This window comes from Pristiophorus japonicus, chromosome 14, assembly GCF_044704955.1.
Source record: "Pristiophorus japonicus isolate sPriJap1 chromosome 14, sPriJap1.hap1, whole genome shotgun sequence".
Classification (NCBI taxonomy): Eukaryota; Metazoa; Chordata; class Chondrichthyes; family Pristiophoridae; genus Pristiophorus; species Pristiophorus japonicus.
In genome coordinates this window covers 165,152,202-165,172,014 of record NC_091990.1, presented here as the reverse complement: position 1 = coordinate 165,172,014, position 19,813 = coordinate 165,152,202, and the positions used below count along the sequence as shown (strand labels likewise).

General features: G+C 44.7%; 1 protein-coding gene across 1 annotated transcript in view; it reads right to left on the bottom strand.

Annotated features, from left to right (window-relative positions):
* Window positions 1-4,214: 4,214 nt before the first annotated feature.
* The window catches only part of tsg101a (tumor susceptibility 101a), a 37,297-nt gene continuing 21,698 nt past the window's right edge, over window positions 4,215-19,813 (bottom strand). Inside the window, exons 4-7 of the mRNA XM_070898760.1 lie at window positions 17,426-17,529; window positions 10,915-11,117; window positions 9,856-10,095; window positions 4,215-4,540 (exon numbers count right to left, since the gene is read on the bottom strand). Of these exons, the coding sequence (XP_070754861.1) occupies window positions 4,451-4,540; window positions 9,856-10,095; window positions 10,915-11,117; window positions 17,426-17,529 (637 nt within the window). The 3' untranslated portion in view covers window positions 4,215-4,450. The remainder of the gene's footprint in view (window positions 4,541-9,855; window positions 10,096-10,914; window positions 11,118-17,425; window positions 17,530-19,813) is intronic.

Here is a 19,813-nt window from a genome sequence, read left to right as displayed (position 1 = left end):
CCTGTTCAGCAGAGCCACCCATGGTGGCATGAACTTGGCTGCTGCTGCCCTCTCCTGATGAGTCATCCCCCCCCAACAGTACTCAAAGCGGTGTATCTGTTTTGCAGGGGGATGACCGCAGGGGACCCCTGCACTACCATCCTTGCACTGCTCTTCCTGTTGGTCATCCATTCCCTATCTGGTTGTGTACCCTTTACCTGAGGTAAGACCAACTCACTAAATGTGCTATTCACGTCATTCTCAGCATCGTGGATGCTCCAAAGTTCATCCACCCGCAGCTCCAGTGCCGCAATGCGTTCCGTCAGGAGCTGCAAGCGGATGCACTTCCCGCACACGTAGTCGTCAGGGACACTGGAAGCGTCCCCGACTTCCCACATAGTACAGGAGGAGCATAACACGTGTCCAAGCTGCCCTGCCATGACTTAACCCTTAGATTAACAAATTGGCAACAAGGCTAAAAGGTTACTTACTGATATAGAAAAGAAGAAAAGCTACTTACCAATCACCAGCCAATCACTTACCCCCTTGGCTGTGACGTCACCTTTCGATTTCTTTCTACTTTTTTGCCTCCCTGCTACAGCTGCACCGGTAGGCCTCCGACGATGCTGCCGCTGCTTCCTCCAACTACTGGTTGGCCAACCTGAAAATGACCCATTTATCCCGACTGTTCATTAGCCAATCCTCGATCCATGCTAATATATTACCCCCAACTCCGTGAACTTTTATCTTGTGCAGTAACCTTTTATGTGGCACCATATCGAATGCCTTCTGGAAATCCAAATACACATCCACTGGTTCCCCCTTATCCACCCTGCTCGTTACATCCTCAAAAGAACTCCAGCAAATGTGTCAAACATGATTTCCCTTTCATAAAACCATGCTGACTCTGCTTGATTGAATTATGCTTTTCCAAATGTCCCGCTACTGCTTACTTAATAATGGACTCCAGCATTTTCCCAACCACAGAAGTTAGGCTAACTGGTCTATAGTTTCCTGCTTTCCATCTTCCTCCTTTTTTAAATAGGAGTGTTACATTTGCAGTTTTCCAATCCACTGGGACCTCCCCAGAATCCTGGGGATTTTGCTAGATTATAACTAATGCATCCACTTCTCTCAAGATTCTACCACTGCATCAGGTCCAGGGGACTTGTCCACCTTGAGTCTCATTATTTTACCAAGTACTACTTCTTTAATGATTGTATTAAGTTCCTCCCTCCCTATAGCCCCTTGATTATCCACTATTGGGATATTTTGAGTGTTTTCTACCATGAAGACCAATACAAAATATTTGTTCAATGTCTCTGCCATTTCCCGGTTACCCATTACTAATTCCCCAGTCTTATCCTTTAGGGGACCAACAGCCACTCCTTTCCTTACTATCTGTTTTTATATTTCGTGCTAGTTTACTTCCATAATCTATCTTCCCTCTAACATTTTTTTTTAAAAAAAAGTCATTCTTGGTTGGCTTTTAAAAGTTTCCCAATCCTCTGGCCTCCCACTAGTCTTGGCCACATTGTATGCCCTAGTTTTCAATTCGACACCATCCCTTATTTCCTTAGTTAGTCATGCATGGTTATCCCTTCTCTTAGTCTTCCCTTCTCATTGGGATATATTTTTGTTGCGAATTATGAAATATCTCCTTAAATGTCTGCCACTGCTCATCAACCGTCCCATACTTTAATCTATTTTCCCAGTCCACTTTAGCCAACTCTGCCTTCATACCTTTGTAGTCTCCTTTATTTAAGCTTAGGACACTGGTTTGAGAACCAACTTTCTCACCCCCTAATTGAATTTGAAATTATGGTCACTCATTCCTGGAGGATCCTTTACGGCGAGATAATTTATTAATCCTGTCTCATTACGGTACCAGATCTAAGATAACCTGCTCCCTAGTTGGTTCTGCAACGTACTGTTCAAGGAAACTATCCTGGATACACTTTATGAACTCCTCCTCAATTGTCCAATCAATATGAATAATAAAATCGTCTGATTATTGCCATTCCTTTTTTACAAGTCCCCATTATTTCTTGATTTATACAACAGTATAGCTATGTTAGGAACAATCATTTTCACCTTTGCTTCATGAATCTCTGATCTACCTTTGCATTAATATCTGGTTTGAGCTCAGCCAATGAAGCTAAAGAATAAACATTAAAATCAAAGTTGAGATAATTATGGTCGAGGTTGAGATCTCAAGAACTTTTCACCTGCGCACTAACCATAATTCATGCTCCACCCTGCCACTGACTTCGAATACATCAAGATTTCACTGCAGAAATCATTTTGTTCACTAATTGTACTGTCTAGGTTTGACTTGTGAACTTTATGGTCCACAGAAACATTGTTTTCCTCTTTAAATCCCCTCTTACTATCTGGTTTTGGAAATCTTTTCCAGTCTGCATATTCCACGTTGCAGAAATAGGGTGCGGTGAGACATGGAGGATTTTTAAATTCAAGGCAATGGGCAGCAAGGATCGAGCATGATGAGCAACGGAACCTTATGTGGCACAGAATGTAGGCGCGAAGAATTTTGGAGAGTTTATGGAAGGCATTGCAGAAATTGAATCTTGAGGGGGCAAGTTTTGATAAAGGTTTGGGCAGAAATGAGCCACGTTGCAGAAATGGAAATAAATTGTGGTGTTTGAAGCTCGGCTCATGGTCAAACAGGTCGCAAGGATTTGCACGGCTCAAGATACAGCTCGAGTGAGTAACCGAGGCGGTGATGGGAGTCAGTAGCAATGGGGCAGGGGGCTTGAAATTATTTTGCTTTTCCCAACATTCAATTGGAAGACATTTCAGCTCATCCACACCAATGTGCAGGTGGTCAGATGTCACAAGATCTGCCTGTGTGTCTGCAGAGGACGTCAACAGGCAGTAGCATGCAGATGGACGAGCAGGGGCCAATGATAAAAACCTTGAGGAATTGTAAAGGAGACTGTGCAGGGGAAATGGAAAAGTCATAGTTGAATATGGACTGGCATAGGGAAGTCCCATAGAGCTGGACAATAACATGATGGAGGAGGATGATACGCTGTTGAATGCCATGGTGTAGCAATATAACCAAACTTGTCATTTTGGATGAATGGAAGTGGCAATGGACAAACATGCACATTGATACACAGTTCCAGGGCAGCAACTCCTTGCATGCTTTTAAACTTTTTACATCCAATTCCCCATTCCCCCCGGGTAATGAATGAGCTGCCTTATCTTCCCCTCCATTTCTGGGGTTGATGTGGTGCGTTTTATTGCCACGGCAACTGTCTTTAAAAAGTCAGCTGATGGGTTCGGTGAGTGGGCAAATGCATGGCAGACGCAGTATAATGTGGATAAATGTGAGGTTATCCATTTTGGGGGCAAAAACACGAAAGCAGAATATCTGAATGGCGGCAGATTAGGAATGGGGAGGTGCAACGAGACCTGGGTGTCATGGTTCATCAGTCACTGAAAGTTGGCATGCAGGTACAGCAGGCGGTGAAGGCGGCAAATGGTATGTTGGCCTTCATAGCTAGGGGATTTGAGTATAGGAGCAGGGAGATCTTACTGCAATTGTACAGGGCCTTAGTGAGGCCTCACCTGGAATATTGTGTTCAGTTTTGGTCTCCTAATCTGAGGAAGGACGTTCTTGCTATTGAGGGAGTGCAGCGAAGGTTCACCAGACTGATTCCAGGGATGGCTGGACTGTCATATGAGGAGAGACTGGATCAACTGGGCCTTTATTCACTGGAGTTTAGAAGGATGAGAGGGGATCTCATAGGAACATATAAAATTCTGACGGGATGGGACAGGTTAGATGCGGGAAGAATGTTCCCGATGTTGGGGAAGTCCAGAACTAGGGGACACAGTCTTAGGATATGGGGTAGGCCATTTAGGACTGAGATGAGGAGAAACTTCTTCACTCAGAGAGTTGTTAACCTGTGGAATTCCCTGCCGCAGAGAGTTGTTGATGCCTGTTCATTGGATATATTCAAGAGGGAGTTAGATATGGCTAAGGGGATCAAGGGGTATGGAGAAAAAGCAGGAAAGGGGTACTGAAGGAATGATCAGCATGATCTTGTTGAGTGGCGGTGCAGGCTCGAAGAGCCGAATGGCCTACTCCTGCACCTATTTTCTATGTTTCTATGTTAAAGGCCAGGATCAACAGGATTTAAAAAAAACTGCAAGTTAGAAAGAATAACTGGGATAAAATTTCCCGACACAATGCGGCTGTCAATAAATTTGGAATTTAAAGAATCTTTATTCCAATTCCTACATTCCCTCTCCCGAAGGTTACAGGTAAATACAAAGTGCCTTGACAAAAAGCTGTTTTAAAAGGAAAGAAAACAGAGTCAACATAATTTACAGCTGAAATATGCAATAACTTATCCATTTTTTCTACAAAACTGGTTAATTGCAGACAGACAAATAAGAGAGAAAAGGAGTCAGACCTGGCTCTAGAGTCACAAAAAATTGCTCAGTACAAGTCACTAAGGCCAGCAGTCTTTCTTGCTTTCTGCATCAATGCTCGAAGCTGGAACTGTTTACGAGACAAGAGACGCACGTGCTGTAAAGAGGGGGAGAAAAACATTGAGACTACTGCAGTGGCAATAAATGAGCAAACCGAAGTTGGCATACATACAGTGCTGCAGTTCCAGGATACTTGTGTCTGAACTGAAAGTTCCTCAGCCGGGCTGCCCTGCATTGTGTTTCATTAAATTTGTTCGAGTCAGAGGGATGTCAATCTTGGGCAATACAGCTTAGTGTCCCAGGGCAGTTAGGGACAGAATAAAGCCTTTACTTGCCCGATATCTAGATCATTGTTACGAGCCCAGGGATCGAACAAAAAACCCTTGTACTCTGGTTTAATGCTAATATTGTGCTCTCATGTGACCTTTGATTTTGGATGGCAGTAGAATAAACATTTAGTGGACTATGACTCAGGCTATAAACTGCCAGGTATCTTAAAACAATAAAATAGCAATGACACAGTGTAGGCTGCACAGTAAATATTAACTTAACTGCACCTCACCCCCTCAGAAGTTAGGAAAAAAAAGAGTTGCATCTGTAATGTTAAGTGTGAATTGACTGAACACAAGGTCCCTGAATACTATGTGGCAGTTTAACGCTGACCATAGAGTCCGCCAGGCTTATTGTCCGGATTGCTTGAGATAGACTACTCAATTTAATGTGTCTTTTAAGTTCAAATATTTGACCAAACATGTAAAGCCACAAGATGCTTCTATTTGAATTGATTGGCTTGCTCCCTCCCTTGGCACTGACCAGACACAAGAAGAACATAACAATTAGCAGGAGTCGGCCATTCGGTCCCTCAAGCCTGCTCCGCCATTCAATATCACGGCTGATCATAGACCTCAACTCCACTTTCCCACCCAATCTCAATATCCCTCAATTCCCCTAGACCCCAAAAATCTATCTATCTCAGCCTTGAATATATTGAGACTCAGCATCCACAGCCCTCTGGGGCAGAGAATTCCAAAGATTCACAACCCTCTAAGTGAAGAAATTCCTTCTCATCTCTGTCTTAAATGGCCAATCCCTTATCCTGAGACTGTGACTCCTGGTTCTGGACTCTCCAGCCCAGAGAAACATCCTCTCAGCAACTACCTTGTCAATCCCCTTCAGAATGTTGTATGTTTCAATGAGATCTCATTCTTCTAAACTCCAGAGTATCAGCCCAATGACTGGGGCTTCCCCCATTTGTGCACACCAGGCTTTGAGTTTCCATCCATTCACTTCAATGTGTGGAAAGTCTGTGGGCTGATGAGTAGAGCGGAAACCCCGCCAGTGTATATATTCTGGGGCTACGGTATCAAACCAAGCTGGGCTGCTTCCTGTGAGTGAACCTCATGTGTAGCTGGAAACAGACAGAAGTCGTCAATCCTGTAATATGTAATGAACAAAAATGTTTAATTTTTGTTACAGGGTCTATACCCAGAATATCAACAGAATATCTTCACAGATGCTGACGAACCGAGTTGAGAAGGAATTTCTTCTCCCAGAGGGTTGTGAATCTGTGGAATTCTCTGCCCAAGGAAGCAGTTGAGGCTAGCTCATTGAATGTATTCAAGTCACAGATAGATAGATTTTTAACCAATAAGGGAATTAAGGGTTACGGGGAGCGGGCGGGTAAGTGGAGCTGAGTCCACAGCCAGATCAGCCATGATCTTATTGAATGGCGGAGCAGGCTCGAGGGGCTAGATGGCCTACTCCTGTTCCTAATTCTTATGTTCTTATGTTGCTGTGTAATTTATTATATCAGAACTCTGACATTTGCAATATTGTTTTTTTTAATCCCTGGTGTCCGTTTAAGAGTTTTGCTCCTTATAAAAGCTACATTGAGTCACATGACCGGTTCACATGACTGTCACCATCTGCATCCCATTGCTGGAAGTATACCTCCATTTTCCTTTCAAGAATAAAGGTGGGCAGCAGAGAGACCGAGTCAATTCAAGTACTAAATAAAACAGAAAATTAAAAACTGCAGGTCATACCTGGACAGAGAGAGAACTGGGCAGCAAGTAGAAAGGGAACTTTATATATGGAGGCTGAACTATTTTTGAAAGAAGACCACGCCCGTGATAGGCAATCCATCTTTATTCAAATAACTGAATTATTCCAGTCGCATGCAAGTGGGAAGCTTGGACTTCAGCGGCGTCAGCCGTGGCTCAGTGGGTAGTACTCTCGCCTGAGTCAGAAGGTTGTGGGTTCAAGTCCCACTCCAGGGACTGGAGCACAAAAATCTAGGCTGACACTCCAGTGCAGTGCTGAGAGAGTGCTGCACTGTTGTGAGTGTCATCCTTTGTCTGCTCTCTCAGGTGGAAGTAAAAGATTCCAGGGCACTATTTTGAAGAAGAGCAGGGAATTAACCCCGGTGTCCTGGCCAATACTTATCCCTCAATTAACACAACAGACAGATTATCTGATCATCATCACATTGCTGTGTGTGGGAGCTTGCTGTGTGCAAGTTTGCTTCCACTTTTCCTACATTACAACAGTGACTACACTCCAAAAGTACTTCATTGATTGTAAAGAGCTAGGAGACATCCGGTGGTCATGAAAGGCGCTATATAAAAGCACGTTTGTCTTCTTTCTTCCGCTTTACCTGGAGTACCACAGCTAGGGGTACGTCATTATAGCAGGTAAATTATTCCGTGGATTTTGCAAATTGCCTTGCAAATAGCGTCAATACAAGCCCCTGCATTTTGGCCAATGATGTGTCTCCGGCACAAGTAAAATGGACTGTTTGCTTTACTCTATAGATTTTACCTAACTGAGGCTTATCTAAAGTTTTGTTAGAGCAAAAAAAAAAAGAGAGTCTGGAATGCAAAGCACTTTGATCATCAAGATTAAGCTGTCTAACAAAACACAGCGGCAAGTTAAACTTCCGCACTGGCATTTTCTCAGCTAAATAAAACTCAATTCAGCCTATAAACATCAGAGAATTTGGTGTGGACAGTCTGCCACACGAAAACATTCAGCTCCCCACTGGCAACGCTGGTGGCAGCAGGGCAGGTAATGAGCATGCTAGGGACAGCTTTCAATTCCTGCTCGTGCTTCCTGAAATTCACCTGCATCACCACCTCAGTAGAGTGAGCAGCCCCACTCCCTGCCCCAGTGAGTACTGGGTGAGCTGCCCCAGTGAGTACTGGGTGAACAGAGTGAACACACTCCCTCCCCGATTAGACTGTATGAGCAGCTTGATTGAATAATACACTTCCTCCCCTGGAGGTTCCCAAAGCCATATTTCCTTGAATAGGAATCTCTAACCATTTCACCTGCTACTTGAAAATATTAGCATAGGTGTTTGTGGAGCTGAATTTCTCAGATGTAAAATCTCCCCTAAATTCAGGGCATCAATTGTAGATTGTTAAAAAAGTTTCTACACATGGAGAGACTGGAGAAGCTGACATTGTTCTCCTTAGAGCAGAGAAGGTTAATGGAGATTTAATAGAGGCGTTCAAAACCATGATGTGTGTTGATATGGAGAAACCTTTTCCCAGTGGCAGAAGAGTCATGAACCAGAGGGCACAGATTTAATGTCATTTGCAAAATGAGGATAAAAATGTTATGCTGTGGTTTATGATGATCTGGAATGCATTGCCTGAAAGAGTGAGTGGTGGAAGCAGATTAAATAGTAACTTTCAAAAGGGGATTGGATAAATACTTGAAGTGGAACAAATTGCAGGAGGTGGTACCAGAGAGCCGCTAGACACGATGGGCAAAGCGCCTCCTTCTGTGCTGTAAGATTCTGTGATTAGGAACCTCAGCCAATATTGCAGACATTTCCATTTGCTCTTGAACAAACAAAACCAAGGGGAACTTGACAATACACAGTCCTCATCTGGAACGTACCTTGGGCAAACAGCTCTCCCCAAATGATGTTATTTTTAGCATTTTAATAGCACACAGGTTGTACCCTGGGTAGGTGATCGGCCACATACAGAGTACAACAACAATTGAGACATTAAGAAAATAAATGCTAAAGTAGGTTTGATAATACATCAATAAAGATGAAAAGAAAATTACCCCAAGAAAAAGCGGTTTATCTTAACGGTATCAAGAAATGGCCGAGTGCACTGGATACAGCAAAGGCTATGGGCCCCGACAACATCCCGGCTGTCGTGCTGAAGACTTGTGCTCCAGAACTAGCCGCGCCTCTAGCCAAGCTGTTCCAGTACAGCTACAACACTGGCATCTACCCGACAATGTGGCAAATTGCCCAGGTATGTCCCGAGCAGAAAAAGCAGGACAAATCCAATCCGACCAATTACCGCCCCATCAGTCTACTTTCAATCATCAGCACAATGATGGAAGGTATCATCGACAGTGCTATCAAGCGGCACTTACTCCCCAATAACCTGCTGACCGATGCTCAGTTTGGGAGCGCCTTCACCACACAGACTGCAACTGTCCAAGGCGGCAGCTCACCACCATCTTCTCAAGGGGAATTGGGGATGGGCGGCAGTAAATCCAAGTCTTGCCAGTGATGCCACATCCCAGAAATGAATAAAAACCTCTAAACTCAACTGTTATTTTTTGGGACATGGGTTTCTAACAAACCATCATTTCAAGATATAACATATTAGATCAGTTTACAAAGCCTGCTAATAGCTACTGTGCTCAAACACGGTCAGGAAATCACAGCCCTCAGAACGCTTGGCAGGGACTCAATATCACAGTCGTTAATTGCATTGGTGTGTCGTGCAGAATGTGATCCCTCATCTCTCCCTGAAAATGACAGGGTTCGGGACAACTGCAGACAATACAAACCACTGTAGATTATGGATGTATATTTCTCAAACACCCAACTTAAGACATAGCACACACCCTCTATGCAAACAAGTGCTCACACAGTACTCATCGGAGAAAGGAGACAAACCCTGCAAACACACACAGTACTGTTCAGGGGAGCTAATGTACAGACTGTGGGCTGCTCACACTATTGGACGAGGGATGTGGAAGGAGACAATACAGAACCTCATTGCCACAGACACAGTCCTTTCGCCCACACAAGGTGCCGACAGGTTTTGCAACCACAATAGTAAATGCTGGAGTTATTGTAGTCAGTCAGTGGTGGGACTCCGGGATGCCTCATTAACCAGGTTTATTCAGCATTGGCATTTACAATCCAGTGCACCAATGTGACTGTTTCAACCTGGTTTGTAAGTTCACTCAAGTCAAATTTCAAGTTCAGGAACAAACAAGAAACTTGGTTTCAGTAAATCATGTCCTGGATTCCCCTGCCCTTCCTTCTTTTGACACTAATAATGTTAGATATACTGAGCTCCAAGAGTGAGGGGGGGGGAAGAAAGAGATAAACACCCCCGCCCCCCCCCCACCAGTTCAGACTTTAATTACCTTCAAGAAGACTTCGAGATCAATGACATCACGTCTCAATGCTTCACCCAGGTAGAAAATGGTGTCCTCAATGGCATTCTCTTCAGCATAAAGATTAAGGATCTGTTTGTACAGAGGCGCCGTTGGTACGACAACCTCATCAATGTCGTTATTCTCAGACTGGCTCTCCATTTTCTCCAGCGCAATACTCAGCTCTTCATCCTTCTTCTTCAGTACTTCAATATTATTATCTACATCAGTCTGGGACAGTGACAGGCGTTGAGTCAATGCAATCTCAAACAATACAACTGCTGGAGTCATCAGATTTTGATAAAATGTTGTGGAGCAGATATGACATATAGTACAGGAATATAATTTACAAATCACAGAGATGGACGTTCATGGGACAAATTTCAAAAACCTCTGAGCATCAGTTCAGAACAGTCCATTGACGGTGCTACCCCCAAGTAATGCCCAGATCATGTCCAATAAACTTCCCTATCCTCTGAGGAAGCCTCGACAACCCATGGGTACGTAGAATGAAGAATAGAAGTTAGTAAACTAATAGTCAGGAAACTGGATCCCAAACTGGGAGTGGAAGAGGAAAAGCGAAGGAAATTTGCTCAAGTCTACAACCAGAATATTTTGCTGGTGCCACCGTCAACAGACATGTATCTAAATCGGCTCAGAGTTGAATAATGTAGTTATGTTCCAAGTTATAGGTCTATCTCCAGACATTCATTATAATACTAAATCCTAGATTTGTGTGGCATCTCTGTACAAGGAGGAGGCTTTCCTCACATTCTCTAATCAAAGACACACAATCATTTGACCAAACAGCCTGCTAGCAAGACTATCGTAACTGCTTTTCCTACATTGGTAGGATGCATCTTTAGTAAGGGAGAGGGATTGTAGAGTATAATTATGATCTTTACAATCTGCCACGGTAAAATCAGATGAGAAATAAGCTCACTGATTGAGGTAGTTCTGTCATGTGGTGCAAGTGATGAAACCTGCCACCATTGTTAAGATTACCGGTTTTCAAAGGCTTAGTGATTCTGCTCCGTGACTCAGTCTTACCATTTCTTGGTCCAAGTGACTGACCATCATCTCCAGCTTCTGGTGGCCTTTCTTCAAGTCCTCTTCTGTTCGTTTGAGAGCATCAAGTTCAGCCTGAGCTCGATCCATTTCTTCTTTCATCCGCCAGCGCAACTTATCACTAACTGCAGAGATCAAAGAAGCACGGATCATATCCTCACTGATGGTGGCATCTCTGGCAGGACCTGTAACAAACAGCATATTGTCCCATCACTGCCGCCAAATACCACGGGCTGCTTAAGGAACTGTCTATAGAAAAAAAAGAGACATTGTTGGAAACTTCAACCTACTGTTCGAAATGAACTGTAACATTGTTATTACCAATTTAAGGATATCTAAGGGTTAAGGCATGGCAGGAGAGATCGGTCACGTGATATGCTCCTCCTGTGCCATGTGGGAACTCAGGGACACTTCCGGTGTCCCTGACGACTACGTGTGTGAGAAGTGTGTCCGCCTCGAGCTCCTGACGATCCGCGTTACGGAATTGGAGCCGAGGGTGGATTCACTCTGGTGCATCCACGATGCTGAGAATGACGTGAGTAGCACGTGTAGCGAGTTGGTCTTACCGCAGGAGAAGGGTCCACAGCCAGATAGGGAATGGAAGACCAGCAGGAAGAGCAGTGCAAGGAAGGTAGTGCAGGGGTCCCCATTGGTCATCCCCCTGCAAAACAGATACACCGTTTTGAGTACTGTTGGGGCGGGGGGGGGGGGGGATGACTCATCGGGAGAGGGCAGCAGCAAACAAGGTCATGGCACCATGGCTGGCGCTGCTGCACAGGAGGGCAAGAAAAAGAGTGGGAGCGCGATAGTGATAGGGGATTCAATTGTGATGGGAATAGATAGGCGTTTCTGCGGCCGCAACCGAGACTCCAGGATGCTATGTTGCCTCCCTGGTGCAAGGGTTAAGGATGTCTCAGAGCGGGTGCAGGACATTCTGAAATGGGAGGGAGAACAGCCAGTTGTCGTGGTGCACATTGGTACCAACGACATAGGTAAAAAAAGGGATGAGGTCCTACGAAACGAATTTAAGGAGCTAAATTAAAAAGTAGGACCTCAAAAGTAGTAATCTCGGGATTGCTACCAGTGCCACGTGCTAGTCAGAGTAGGAATCGCAGGATAGCGCAGATGAATACGTGGCTTGAGCAGTGGTGCAGCAGGGAGGGATTCAAATTCCGGGAGCATTGGAACCGGTTCTGGGGGAGGTGGGACCAGTACAAACCGGACGGTCTGCACCTGGGCAGGACCAGAACCAATGTCCTAGGGGGAGTGTTTGCTAGTGCTGTTGGGGAGGAGTTAAACTAATATGACAGGGGATGGGAACCAATGCAGGGAGACAGAGGGAGACAAAAGGGAGGCAGAGGCAGGAGACGGAGGGGAGATGGGGGGAGGGGGGGAGGGGGGGGGGGAAGAGGCCCGGGGCGGGGAACAGGAAGGGCCACTGTGCGGCAGAATTCTAAAAGGACAAAGGGTGTTAAAAAAACAAGCCTGAAGGCTTTGTGTCTTAATGCAAGGAGTATCCGCAATAAGGTGGATGAATTAACTGTGCAAATAGATGTTAACAAATATGATGTGATTGGGATTACGGAGACGTGGCTCCAGGATGATCAGGACTGGGAACTCAACATCCAGGGGTATTCAACATTCAGGAAGGATAGAATAAAAGGAAAAGGAGGTAGCATTGCTGGTTAAAGAGGAGATTAATGCAATAGTTAGGAAAGACATTAGCTTGGATGATGTGGAATCTATATGGGTAGAGCTGCAGAACACCAAAGGGCAAAAAACATTAGTGGGAGTTGTGTACAGACCTCCAAACAGTAGTAGTGATGTTGGGGAGGGCATCAAACAGGAAATTAGGGGTGCATGCAATAAAGGTGCAGCAGTTATAATGGGTGACTTTAATATGCACATAGATTGGGCTAGCCAAACTGGAAGCAATACGGTGGAGGAGGATTTCCTGGAGTGCACAAGGGATGGTTTTCTAGACCAATATGTCGAGGAACCAACTAATTAGAGAGGACTAATTAGCAATCTCATTGTGCGAGGCCACTTGGGGAAGAGTGACCATAAAATGGTGGAATTCTGCATTAGGATGGAGAATGATACAGTTAATTCAGAGACCATGGTCCAGAACTTAAAGAAGGGTAACTTTGAAGGTATGAGGCGTGAATTGGCTAGGATAGATTGGCGAATGATACTTAAGGAGTTGACTGTGGATGGGCAATGGCAGACATTTAGAGACCGCATGGATGAACTACAACAATTGTACATTCCTGTCTGGCGTAAAAATAAAAAAGGGAAGGTGGCTCAACCGTGGCTATCTAGGGAAATCAGGGATAGTATTAAAGCCAAGGAAGTGGCATATAAATTGGCCAGAAATAGCAGCGAACCTGCGGACTGGGAGAAATTTAGAACTCAGCAGAGGAGGACAAAGGGTTTGATTAGGGCAGGGAAAATGGAGTACAAGAAGAAGCTTGCAGGGAACATTAAGGCGGATTGCAAAAGTTTCTATAGGTATGTAAAGAGAAAAAGGTTAGTAAAGACAAACGTAGGTCCCCTGCAGTCAGAATCAGGGGAAGTCATAACGGGGAACAAAGAAATGGCAGACCAATTGAACAAGTACTTTGGTTCAGTATTCACTAAGGAGGACACAAACAACCTTCCGGATATAAAAGGGGTTAGAGGGTCTAGTAGGGAGGAGGAACTGAGGGAAATCTTTATTAGTCGGGAAATTGATGGGATTGAAGGCCGATAAATCCCCAGGGCCTGAGGATTGCATCCCAGAGTACTTAAGGAGGTGGCCTTGAAAATAGCGGATGCATTGACAGTCATTTTCCAACATTCCATTGACTCTGGATCAGTTCCTATCGAGTGGAGGGTAGCCAATGTAACCCCATTTTTTAAAAAAGGAGGGAGAGAGAAAACAGGGAATTATAGACCGGTCAGTCTGACCTCAGTAGTGGGTAAAATGATGGAATCAATTATTAAGGATGTCATAGCAGCGCATTTGGAAAATGGTGACATGATAGGTTCAAGTCAGCATAGATTTGTGAAGGGGAAATCATGTTTGACAAATCTTCTGGAATTTTTTGAGGATGTTTCCAGTAAAGTGGACAAAGGAGAACCAGTTAATGTGGTATATTTGGACTTTCAGAAGGCTTTCGACAAGGTCCCACACAAGAGATTAATGTGCAAAGTTAAAGCACATGGGATTGGGGATAGTGTGCTGACGTGGATTGAGAACTGGTTGTCAGACAGGAAACAAAGAGTAGGAGTAAATGGGTACTTTTCAGAATGGCAGGCAGTGACTAGTGGGGTACCGCAAGGTTCTGTGCTGGGGCCCCAGCTGTTTACATTGTACATTAATGATTTAGACGAGGGGATTAAATGTAGTATCTCCAAATTTGCGGATGACACTAAGTTGGGTGGCAGTGTGAGCTGCGAGGAGGATGCTATGAGGCTGCAGAGTGACTTGGATAGGTTAGGTGAGTGGGAAAATGCATGGCAGATGAAGTATAATGTGGATAAATGTGAGGTTATCCACTTTGGTGGTAAAAATAGAGATACAGACTATTATCTGAATGGTGACAGATTAGGAAAAGGGAAGGTGAAACGAGACCTGGGTGTCATGGTACATCAGTCATTGAAGGTTGGCATGCAGGTACAGCAGGCGGTTAAGAAAGCAAATGGCATGTTGGCCTTCATAGCGAGGGGATTTGAGTACAGGGGCAGGGAGGTGTTGCTACAGTTGTACAGGGCCTTGGTGAGGCCACACCTGGAGTATTGTGTACAGTTTTGGTCTCCTAACTTGAGGAAGGACATTCTTGCTATTGAGGGAGTGCAGCGAAGATTCACCAGACTGATTCCCGGGATGGTGGGACTGACCTATCAAGAAAGACTGGATCAACTGGGCTTGTATTCACTGGAGTTCAGAAGAATGAGAGGGGACCTCATAGAAACGTTTAAAATCCTGACGGGTTTAGACAGGTTAGATGCAGGAAGAATGTTCCCAATGTTGGGGAAGTCCAGAACCAGGGGTCACAGTTTAAGGATAAGGGGTAAGCCATTTAGGACCGAGATGAGGAGAGACTTCTTCACCTAGAAAGTGGTGAACCTGTGGAATTCTCTGGCACAGAAAGTGGTTGGGGCCAATTCACTAAATATATTCAAAAGGGAGTTAGATGAAGTCCTTACTACTCGGGGGATCAAGGGGTATGGCGAGAAAGCAGGAAGTGGGTACTGAAGTTTCATGTTCAGCCATGAACTCATTGAATGGCGTGGCCTGCTCCTGCACCTATTTTCTATGTTTTTATGTTTCTATACAGCAGATTCCAAAAATGATCATTTTGACCCCTCTTTTCTGGTCATTCCAAAATTCAGGGAGAGATGCACAGATGAAACCCATTATTTTTCAGTGCAGTTATCCTCAATAAACGCTTCAGAGAACGGAGTAAAGATTCACAGGGGTGGAAATTGTTGCCGTGGGTGAACCCCTTTGAACCACAAGCAAACTCCACACCTTCAAACACGTGCACTCCCGGGTCTCCGGCGTACGCCCGGGTAAAGGCCCACGTATTCCAGGGGCACAGGCAGTTCGCAAGCATCCCTGGGATCAAGTGGACCGGCCCAACAAATGACAAAGGGGGATTCCATTTACGTACGGAATCCCCATAAGCATAATAGTAATCCCTTGAAAAATACACTTTCACAACACTGAAATAAAAATAAATCACAGGTTCAAATTTAATTAAAATACAATTTAAAACATTTAAAATAAAAATTTAATTCGTTGAAAAATAAACATTTTTAAACAGGACAAAAATAATCTAGACTAATTTTAAATGTAAGGGAATATTTAAATGATTTAAACCATATTATAACATTGATTTAAACTCTTACACAGGTAACAGAGGCCTTACACCTGCTGTACCAGGGCTCGGTGGGTATTCGCTGGGCAGTAGTTGCGCCAGTGAATGTCAACGTCCAGCGGATGCTGACGATTGGACGAGCAGCAACTGGAGAGATCACAGGTTCCGGGTTTTTGCACAAGCACATCACATGTGGAAACCCGTAACTTGTGGGCACTTACACCGTCATAGACCCTGTAAAACACCGGCCATTATCCTTACTGCAGTGTTTCTATGAAAGGCGATGAAGTCACTTTGAATGAGCACCTGTTGCAGGAAATGAAAAGCGTGGGATAAGCACGAACAAGAGGCCTCTCAGCTGCGGGATGGACAATAAAAGGGGGAAAAAAGTGACTAAAATACCCATTGATCAGGTCAAAGGAAAATAGAATTAAATCAAACAATGTTGAAAATTCAAGGCATTTGAAGAATTTATTCCTACTGGTGTCAGTGAAACTCCACTTCTGACTTGAAAGAAACACTTGTGTGGACCCCTATACCATGATAGGTGGGGATGGGCGGGGAATTATAGTATAATCCTTAAATTAGAGTATAGAGCATTTAAAACTCCTGGAATGACCCTACCTCGATGATTCCCCATTAAAACAAATAGCTAAATCTAAGAAATATACAAAATAAGGTGGTTTAGAATTGCTGGTTTTACACTCAGGGCAATCTCAAATCGGGATTTCTGTATATTATATTGTACTTGGTATAAGAACAAGACAAGTTTTCCAGTGCCGACCACTTGCTGGTGGTTGGCCGTACAGAACAGTTTCACAAGTCTACTAGAGTCAGCAAGATGTAGAAGATTCCTTTCTGTTAAACTTAAAAGGCCATCTGATATATAATCTGTCAGAAGCCAAAAGGTCAGCTAAGGTTCCTGTTCTTGATATAGCACAGTGACATTAAGAAGCTATCTCAATGGCCTCCTGGTTAAAGGCTGAGCCATGTAAATGAGAAGGTTGCAGATTCACTCCCTAGTGTGTGCTGAGTTAGCTACTCTCAGTCAGGGAACTAACTGGAGTATTACAATCAGACTCAGAGCTCCTGGGCTAAGGAGAAGCGACAAAGAAAAATAAGCCAGAGTTCTTATGTTCCTGCTCCTGATCACCAACGATTGCTGCTGGAAAATGCACATGTGGACACTGGGTGTTGGACAGGAACATGCTTTGCTATGATGCCCATCACAATCAAATGGTTGGCCAGCACTCTCTGGGCTCATGTATGAATAATGCCCACTTGCGAAGATACTGGAGAGATACTGTGCCAGTGGGACCCCAGCAAGTGCTTTCAGGCGAGAGAATTGATGGAAAACATTTGACTGCAGCAGCACTCGGGCCATCCTGACTGTCGCTGGTTGAGACGGTTCGAACATTTGCTAAGGCTGAATGCAGCTGCAAGCCCCTGCCCCCTCTGCCGTGCCCAAAGGGCAAGAAATAAGCAACCCGAGTATGTGCGCTGTCCGACAAGGATCAAACGGTCAACCAAAAGCCCGATAAGACGACATCACACTTCTGCTTTGTTATTTACAACACAATTATTTTCTGGTATTTATCCGATAAAATGAAGGGTTCCTTTTGTCTTACCAACACCTGTGGCAGGAGACTGGCTGGGATATGAAGGATGCTGTGCAGTGCCGGTGGTTGGAGGATACGAGGCTGGAGGGGGATATGGATACCCAGGAAACCCACTGCAAACGGGAAGGAAAAAGGGGAAAAATGAAAGTGTTGCTGCACCATAAAAACATGACAAAAGAAAAAATACAGCGAAGTACAACTGCGTTCGAGAAGTACAACACATGAGTAGACTGACTGGCACTGGCTGTCAGATAGAAACATTATACAAGGTTCTGTCAGATACAAGCACCCAACAGCTGCACAATCTTTGGCTGCATGATCAACATATTGTTTTTATTGCAGTTCCTAACTGTATAATCAAAGCATTTAGTAACTGGAAAATAACAGGGTTTGTCAGCACACATTTCACCTTTAAAAAAAAATATTCAATATACTGTCACCACAGGCAACGCCTGCCTTTCCAAACGTTAAGTCTAACTATTGTCCGCAGTGTCACTCCAGGTAGACGCTGGATCAGTAACAGACCTCGAGCTGCAAGTAACATCTACACATTCACAACTAAATTAAGATGAGCCAATACAAATAGGTGTTGCGATGAAGTCAGAAACTGAACTTTCTCCTTTCTTCACCCTGACCTGTGGGCGTAGTACGGGATACCTTGGTGTCACACGAGTGGTCAATGAGTGAATTAGCAACATCACGGGGAAACCCCATGCTCAAAGACCAGAAACTGTGCGATCATCAACAATGGGCCCCGCACATTACGATTTATTGTATCTTTTTGTGCCGTAATATAAACTCAGTTTAACATCTGTATTTCAAGTAATTAGATGTGTGGCACGTGGAGAAGTAAATTTGCTCAGGGAGATCCATCACCTCGTGAGGGGCCTAGCGGCAACTGCTCATACCGGACAATCGAGCCAGAGACTTTCCATCAGGCACTTCCCGATTCAACATGGAGTCAACAACTTCAGCTCATGACCTTTGCCCCCAGACAGCAGCTATTGGTAATGATTCTGCTGTGGCCATTTACATCTCCAGACCCATCTTTTGTTCCTTTACTTGTCCCATTACCATTCCCTTTTGTCTCGCACCATCATCCCTTTTGTCATTTAATCTCTCCTGCCTCCCACTCTATCACAGACCTTCCCTTTTGTCCTTTCCCCGCCTTGTCTCCCCTCCCACTTTCCCTGTCTCAGTACTTGCAGGAAGCCTGTTGCATCTCTAACCTTTTCCAGCTTTGATGAAAGGTCGACCTGAAGCGTTAACTCGGTTTCGCTCTCCACAGATGCTGCCTGACCCGAGGAGTATTTCCAGCATTTTCTGATTATTACTAAACCTTGGTAAGTTGCAGTCATAGCTTTCCCCAATCCTGATTTACAGAGTTTGCATAGTTAGCAGACAATCAACCTTGGTTCTACCAAACAACCAACCTTCCGACAATTAAAAATCAGTTTACAGCATTCAGGACAGACAAGTGTTAAGCAACAAGTATTTCTAACGAGAGGGTGTAACCACTTCCTCATGACATTCAATGGTATTACCAAAACCAAATCCCCACCATCCGAGGGTCACCATTGACCAGAAATTCAACTGGACCAGCCACATAAATGGCGTGACGACGACAAGTCTGAGGCTGGGTATTCTGTAGCTCACCGTTGACTCCCCAATAACTCTCTGCCACCTACAAGGCACATCAGAGGTGTGATGGAATATTCTCCACTTGCCTGGATAGGTATAACTCCAACAAGACTCAAGAAGCTTGATACTATCCAGGACAAAGCAGCCCACTTGATTGGCATTTCACCCACAAGCTTAAATATCACTTCCTTCACCACCTGTGTACCGCGGCGTAACATCTACAAGATGCACTGCAGCAACTTGCCAAGGCTTCTTTGGCAGTGCCTCCCAAAGCTACCACCGAGAAGGACAAGAGCAGCAGGTGCATGGGAACACCACCACTTCCAAATTTCCCAAGTCACACACCAGCCTGACTTGGACATATCGCTGTTCCTTCATCGTCACTGGGTCAAAATCCTGGAACACCCTCCCGAACAGCACTGTGGGAGCACCTGCACCACACGGACTGCAGCGGTTAAGACGGCAGCTCACCACCTTCTCTAGGGGATGGGCAATAAATGCCAACTTCGCCAGTGATGCCCACATCCCAAGAATAAAGGACAGGCAGCATGGTCATAGCAAAGGGTATGGTACGGACGATCCATCACCTTCTGTGAAAGGAGGAGGGTTCCTACAGCAGACATGATGTGAATGCTCAGACTCTGAATACTGGATACTGACCGAGACAGACTCCAACTGCACAGCAGAAAGTCCAGGGTTATGGGTCTCAAGAAAATGCCATCCTAGCAGTAACCCTGCACCTCCTTCCTGGTCTCT